The sequence below is a fragment of the Zingiber officinale genome, chromosome 10B, assembly GCF_018446385.1.
Source record: "Zingiber officinale cultivar Zhangliang chromosome 10B, Zo_v1.1, whole genome shotgun sequence".
NCBI lineage: Eukaryota > Viridiplantae > Streptophyta > Magnoliopsida > Zingiberales > Zingiberaceae > Zingiber > Zingiber officinale.
Window position 1 is genome coordinate 89385627 of NC_056005.1, and position 7852 is coordinate 89393478.

The following is a 7852-nucleotide window of genomic DNA, read 5'->3' on the forward strand; positions in this document are numbered from 1 at the left end:
AGATTTTCGTTGTTAATTTGGATCAAATCTTATTTTTATCGTCAAATTTATTGTGATTTTAGGATGAAAAATATTCATCCTAAATTTTCATTTCTAAATCATTATTATTATTATTATTATTATTATTATTATTATTATTATTAGGGTAATTTTACATGCAGTCTCTATTGACAAACAAATCTTTACATGTAGTCCCCATCCATGAAAATCTTTATTTTCACTCCCCAGTCAAATATCTTTACCTAATTGCCCATGGTATTTTTAAGTACAAAAAGTCTAAAAATCAGTATAAATCCTCTTAAATTGAGTATATTAACTTAGAATCTAATATATTTTCTATCAAATTGAGTACGATTCTTTTTTCACCTCAAAATATACTCGATTTCAGTTTAATGTGCTGAATTTAATAGTAATTATACTCATTTTTAGACTATTTGTACCGAAAAATATGAGGGTTAATTTCGATAGAAAATATACTCGATTCTAGTATAGAGTACTAGATTATAGTGTAAAGTGCTGAATTTAACATGAATTATACTTATTTTTAGACTTTTTATACCTAAAAAATAAGAGGGACAATTTTGATAAAAAATATACTCGATTTTTAATATAAAGTACTGACTTTAAGAAGAATTATACTTATTTTTGAACTTTTTGTACTCAATTTTAAAATTTTTGTACCTAAAAAATTTGAAGGGCAATTTATGTATCAATATTTGCATGAAGGAGTTGAAACAAGTAATACTTTGCATGCAGAGAGTGGAAATAAAATTTTTTGGACATGAGGATTACATATAAAATTAACATTATGATTGAGGATTTTTTTCTAATTTACCGTTATTATTATTCTTCTTATTATTATTTAGTGTTTGCTCTCCTGCGTAGATCTGTCCATGTTGACAAGGTCTTAATCTGCCTGCAGTCAACGACAAAACCACCCCTGCCAACTTATTGTCTTTGTCCCTGTAAATCAATATCCAACGACATAAAGTTAATTAATGCATCTTTGGGTGGACTTCTGAATTTGCCATAATGAGTATTTTGATGGTCAATAAAAAATTTTTATAGAACATTGATCTTCTCATATTCTTACCTAATTTATCATTGAATTAATGCATCCTTGGCGCCCACGAAAACTGATATCAGAAAATAATAAAGCATCTTAGTCAGCATAGAGTTAATTAATGCATCCTTGGCTCCCACGAAAACTGATATCACAAAACAAGAAAGCATTTTGGTCAATGAAAACAATCTGCCACAATGATAATAAGATTCTATATAAAGATCAAAAGACTTATCAGAGTACATCGAAAGCTTTGTCTGAGGATTATTTGCACTGCAACACCAACTAATTAATCTCGGTATCGTTTTTTCTTCAATCGACAGCTTTTATTAGTACAATATTGTTGGAGATACATAAAAGCTCGAATTGGCTCCTCCATGCATGTTAGTTTCTATCCGAGGCAAGGCAAACAAGACCAAGACATGGAGTGCTCAACCAAAGCTCATCTCGTGTGCATGGCAGCCCCTGCTCAAGGCCACATCAACTCCATGCTCAACCTCGCCAAAGTCCTCCACTCCAAGGGCTTCTTCATCACCTTTGTCAACACCGACTTCGTCCACCATCGCTTCCTCAAGAATCCCGAATCACTCTCCTCCCTCGACGGCCTCCCTGACTTCCGCTTCGCCAGCATCCCCGACGGGATCTCGCCCTTCAACGACGGCGACGAACACAGGCAAGACATTCCTAATTACAGTCTAGCAATCAAAAACAACTGCCCTGCTTCATTTCTCAAGCTTTTATCTGCAATGAACGATCCGAACTCTGGTGTGCCAGTGCCGCCCGTTAATTGCGTGATCTCGGACTGTTTCGCCAGCTTTACCCTTAATGCCACCGCCAAATTGGGGATCCCTAATGTATTTTACTGCCCATCTAGCGTGTGTGGCTTCTTGGACTTCTACTACTGCAAGGAGTTGATGGAGAGGGGAATCATCCCATTGAAAAGTAAGTGTAGCTAATTAAAGTTGAAAGATGGCTCTAGACAGTCAACTAATGCATGATGGTCAAATTTATTAGGCGAAGATGATCTTACAAATGGTTACCTGGATACCGTCATTGATCGGAGACCAGGCATGATAGAAGTCCGAATGAGAGACTTGACAAGTTTCGTACGAACCACCAACCGAGAGGACATATTGCTCAACCTTATCATCGATGAGACTCATGCTTCTCACCAAGCCACGGCAATGATCTTCAACTCGTTCTCTGAATTAGAATCACCACTGCTTGATGCATGTTCATCAATGCTACCTCCGGTGTTCGACGTCGGTCCCATGTGCCTGCTTTCTCAGTACATTCCCAATGATTCAGCAATCGCATTGTTCGGTAGATTAAACCTGTGGAAAGAGGACTTTGGTTGCGTGGAATGGTTAGACGAGAAGGAACCGGGTTCTGTGTTGTATGTCAACTTTGGTAGTATGGCAAACTTGACGAGTGAACAGCTGTTGGAGTTCGCATGGGGTCTGGCCGACAGTGGGTGCGCGTTCCTTTGGGCTATTAGACCTGACCTTGTTGTGGGCGGCACAGCGTTGTTGCCACAAGAGTTCTCGGAGACGACCAAAGGAAGGAGCTTCATCACAAGCTGGTGCCCGCAACAGAGAGTGTTGTCTCATGCCGCGGTCGGAGGTTTCTTGACCCATTGCGGATGGAATTCTATAACGGAGAGCATTTCCGCAGGGGTTCCCATGATCTGTTGGCCATTCTTTGGGGATCAGCAAATAAATTGCAGGTACATATGCTCGGTTTGGGGCATTGGGATGGAGATTAATGAAGATGTAAAGAGGGAAGAGGTGGCGAGATTAATCGAGAAGCTGATGAGAGGGCAGAAGGGGAAGGAGATGAAGAAGAAAGCAATGGAATGGCAAGAGAAAGCATTTGAGGCAGCCAAAGCTGGCGGTGGATCTTGGATAAATTTAGAGAGGCTCATCAAGGAGATAATTACAAAAGAGTGAAAGCAGATTAGAAGAACAAGGTATGAATATAGCAACTATTACGTTAACGGAATTGTAATTTCTCATAATTTTAATGTCTTGTATCAGTGTAATCCGAATTTCTATATTGAATAAATATACGTGTCGTTGAATTACTGTACCGACCTTGTTAGGAAGGTGGGGTCCTTGATCGACAATCTATCATTCTATCATATTATCCTGTTTTCTCTTTTCTCCTATGCCAAGATATCAATCAATCTTGAATATAATAAAATAATTTTTTTATTTTAAATTATACATTTTAATAAGAAAATATGAATATTCTAACCATTATTAATAATGGAGCATTATCGAAAGAGGAGATTAAGAGATTGTTATTAAATGAGCGGACAACTACTAGCCTTTGGAATAGGGACTAGCACATAAGGGAGATATTTACCTGCATAGGGACTAGCACATAAGAGAATAGGGACTAGCACATAAGGGAGATATTTACCTGTTTTGTCGAGATTCGAACCCCAGATCTCATTGTGATAATACTTCATATATTAACTACTAGATCCATCCTCCGTGGAAGTTATAAAATATGAAAATCGAAGGGAAAGATAAATTCTTCCTAACTAATATGCTTGATCCTAACGGGTTAGGGGCACCGAGGAATAGCAGTTTCCTTGAAACAGATTCACCTCGACCTTCGGCTGTGCTTCAGCTTGGGCAAATTTTATCCTGACCAGTCCAACATTCATGTGCGTAGGTCGCGCCAACTTGGTTCAGTGTAATTCGGGCCCTGGATTTGCACCCCCGTGCACATTCACGCGTGAGAGAGAGCCTCTCTCTATGTATTTGTTCACATCTTCAATGCATGTGAATCAATATAAACCAACAAACTTACCTTAAAACTTCCAATGTGGGACTAAAGTCTCATTCACAATGAAGCTTCTTCTCTTCCACCTATTCTCCATTCACACTTATTCAACAAAGAAAAAAAAAATGAAAGTAATCGAAAAGTCTTTTGAGAGATTTAGGATGACTCTTCCGAGGGATTTATGATGATAGTACCTCAACTTTCATCTATGATGAATGAGGGTTTATGTAAAAATATTCTAGTCTAACAGGAGCCTCTTCCTTGCATAGAAATCTAATATGTTATCAGTACAAAGATAATAAGAATATTAATTTAATTATTTTTATTTAAAAATATAATTAATTAAATAAATTTTTTATTTTTTAAAATTAAAACTGAATAAAATTTTAAAATTTAAATTAATTAGGTTGAAAATCGAATTAATCGATATTTTATCGGTTGTTCAGTTTGATTTTTAAGGAAAATTTGAGTAGCTCAGTTGATTTAAAAAAATTTCAATTTATTCAATTTTTGATTTATTTAATTTGATCAGTTTAATTTTAATCGAATATTTAATTTTACTGATTTGTATAAAGATGGTTCAAGGTGGAACACTTTGATCTAAACTTGGATCAAGATTACTCTATTTTTTTTATAATTCAATATCCTATTTTCACGATCCAATTAACTTTAGTGGTGACGGGCCCTGACCCATGAAAAGCACCGTAACAAGGCATTGACAACCAACCTCCTCAGTCATCATTTGCTGTTCAAGTAATATCGTTATCAGACATCAGTACTCTGTTTGTGAAGATAAGCACTGTGATTTTTTTTTTTTCTCATGGATACTTCATCCCACGACCGTCCAACATAAGTTTTTTTTATTAAATTTAGTGTCGACACATGCATATCCAACGGAGGATTAAACTATGGCACTATGAAGATCCCATTACGCCTTAATTGCTAGATTAAAATATTGATTAACCAAGTTGTTAAAATTTAGGATGACCAATTTGATTTGAAATTTTCTATCGAAGAGTAAATTGGGATCACAAGAGGATCTAACCATCACCGATGATATTAGTCCGTATAATTTAATTTAAGAGTGCATGAGGAGGTATATTTTGAAAATCAAATTATGGAGTTCCGATTAAAATGTCGTCCTATTAATTTTCCAACATAAAACACTGAACAAAGATCCATTCCGTTTCATGCTAAATCCTTCAGATAGATTCTGGTCCGGCGATAAGGCTGGGGGCCCTCAGGGGCAACAGGTCAACGACACGTAGGGGTCAGGAGTTAAGAGGGGTCAACCCCGTGGGCTCGCCGAGCGGGCACCCTATGCCAATCGCCCGGCCATGCCCTCCAGCCGAAGGAACTATAACCCGGCCATGAGCCCAGGTTTCAGACGCAAGGTAAAAAGGCTATATGGGCAAGCGGGGGTTCGCTCGGCCGTGGTCCAAGGCAAGGGTACAAGGCCGAGCGGCCTGTCCGCTCGGCCAAGGCGTCAGGCAACAAGACCAGAATGTTCGTCCGAGCAGGGGACCATGAATCTCCCCCGGACAGACCAACATCCACGACGGGTCGAAGGTAAGGAGCTGCCGAGCAGCCGGACGCTTGGCTCGAGAGGATGAAACCAAAAGACACAGGACAGTAGGGACGTCATCCTAATAACCTCTGTCGCTGACAACAGGCATGATCGATGACCAGGACATATGCAGAATCGTACGATGGAAGGTTCTTTTGTCCCATCAAGGAGGTGCGCAGACTGTAGCAGCATGGCGTCAGACACGCTCTTCTGACAAGCCCATACTGAAGTATGGTGCAGGACACGTGTACGCCTCGATGTATGCGCGCCAGGCTTACCATAACTCTATATAAGAGCCCTCAGACTTCGCCGGAGGTATGCAATCTAGGATATTTGGAGCCACTTCATTATTTTCCCCCTTGCCTGACTTGATCGTCGGAGGGCCGGCGCCGGGAAACCCCACCCGGCTCGGTTTTGCTGCAGGATCATCGGAGCGTACGAGGAGCCAGCAGGGAGCGCCACGTCCCCAGCGTCCGTTGATTCAGGGCTCGGACAGGATCAATTTGGCGCCGTCTGTGGGAACGCACTTGCATCCGAGCGGAAGCAATGGACGAAGCTGGATGACCGCATACGGTGATGCTCTCCACGGAGGAGTTCGACGCTCTGATCGAGGCAAGAGCCGCTAAGCTTGTGGAACAAAAACAGAAGGCACAAGCCAAGCGGATGGAGCAACAAGCGACGTCCGCATCGGGAGGCCGAGCGGAAGCACCACCGGCCACGGTTCCATTTCATCGGGCCCTATTTCGTATGCCTCCTGAAGCCGCAACAGTTAACCGTGATCGAGGATCTTCGTCCGACGAGGCGCCTCTGCGAGACAACAGAAAAGGCAAGACCCCCCGAACGGACGCCTCCCCCGAGCGGATCAACCGACAATTTTCAAAGGTCATTCTGCGGGACCCTCTACCAAAGCACTATGTGCCCCCGGCAATCGGTGAGTACAACGGAACCACCGACCCGGACGATCATCTTGGTAAGTTCGACAACACGGCTACCTTACATCAATACACAGATGGAGTAAAGTGCCGGGTGTTCCTTACCACCCTCTCGGGATCGGCTCAACGGTGGTTTCGGAGGCTGCCGGACGGATCCATTACAAGTTTCAAGGAGTTCCGCACGGCCTTCCTCCACCATTTTGCAAGCAGTCGGCGTTACCAGAAGACTAGTGTCAGCTTATTCGCCATCAAGCAAGAGCCAAGGGAGTCGCTCAGAGCATACATCCAACGATTCAACCGAGTGGCCATGGATATTCCAACGACCACCTCAGAAACGATGATGAATGCGTTCACGCAAGGCCTCGTTGACGGTGACTTCTTCCGGTCACTTATTCGGAAGCCGCCCCGAGACTACAATCATATGTTACACTGGGCCAACGAGTACATTAATGTGGAGGAAGCCCAGGCGGCCCGAAGAAAAGAAGTTCCAACTGAGCGGCTAGCCCTTGCCGAGCGGAAGTTTGCCAGTCGCCAGGAGCCGCCCAGAGGACCGAGGGCCGAAGCAGTCCGCCCTCACCACGCGAGGTCCCAAGCAGTCCAAGAGGTAGCTGCCGAGCGACCCAAACTAAAGAAGAAGGTATGGACACCTATGTTTTGCTCGTTCTACCGGACTGACACGCATAACACAAGAGATTGCCGGAGCCTTCCCCTGATCACCCACCCCGCTCCTCGGAGTAGCCGTCGTCGCTCACCATCATCCGACAGGCGACAGCAACACCATGAAGCTGATCGGCGTATATCTGACAGGCGACAGCGACAGTCTCCCGAGCGGCATCTGTTGGTTGCTACTCGGAAAACCTAATGGTTCCACTGTACAAAAATTTTGTACAAAGGTCTGAACCTTTTTCCTAGCTACCATGTGTTCTTTTAAATTAAACTTGAATCGCCTGCAGAACTTAACACGTTTGATCCAAATTTAATCCATTTTTTTTTTAGGTTTTGACTTGGATCTCCTGCGGAACTTAATACGTTCGATCCAAATCACCTAGGTTATTAATTCCATTAAATATTAATTTCCATAATTGGTTCCCAGTACTGACGTGGCGAGGCACATGACCTTCTTGGATATGAGAGCAACCACCACCGACTAGACAAAACCTTTTAAGGAAAGCTAATATTTAATTTCCTAAAATAACTTTAGGTCAACCGAAAAGAACAATCAAATCACAAGGAAAAGAAAAATAAAAGAACATTACATCGAAAACAAATTCGAAACACTAAAATCGTATGCCTCTTGTATTTGGTATTATTTCCAAAAATAACTAGTATGATGCGGAAAGGAAAAATACTAGTTATACCTTCTAGAAAGACCTCTTGATCTTCTACCGTATTCCTCTTCTAACCTCGGACGTTGTGTGGGCAACGATCTTCCAGATGAGGACCACCAAAGCACCTTCTTCTCCTCCTTGCTAGGTTCGACCAAATCAAAAGCTTTAC

General features: G+C 42.0%; 1 protein-coding gene across 1 annotated transcript; it reads left to right on the forward strand.

Annotated features, from left to right (window-relative positions):
• The first annotated feature begins 1728 nt into the window (after window positions 1-1728).
• On the forward strand, window positions 1729-3147 carry LOC122029689 (7-deoxyloganetin glucosyltransferase-like). Its single transcript, XM_042588780.1, has 2 exons — window positions 1729-2005; window positions 2078-3147. The coding sequence occupies exons 1-2, from the start codon at window positions 1810-1812 to the stop codon at window positions 3010-3012; spliced, it is 1131 nt and encodes a 376-aa protein (XP_042444714.1). The 5' UTR covers window positions 1729-1809; the 3' UTR covers window positions 3013-3147.
• The last annotated feature ends 4705 nt before the right edge of the window (window positions 3148-7852 follow it).

What these genes read in the sequence shown, in the direction of transcription:
- LOC122029689 (XM_042588780.1), top strand. Translation starts at nt 1,810, where the DNA reads ATGAACGATCCGAACTCTGGTGTGCCAGTGCCGCCCGTTAATTGCGTG. An exon ending in GGGAATCATCCCATTGAAAA is followed by an intron (nt 2,006 to 2,077) that starts GTAAGTGTAGCT and finishes CAAATTTATTAG; the next exon opens with GCGAAGATGATCTTACAAAT.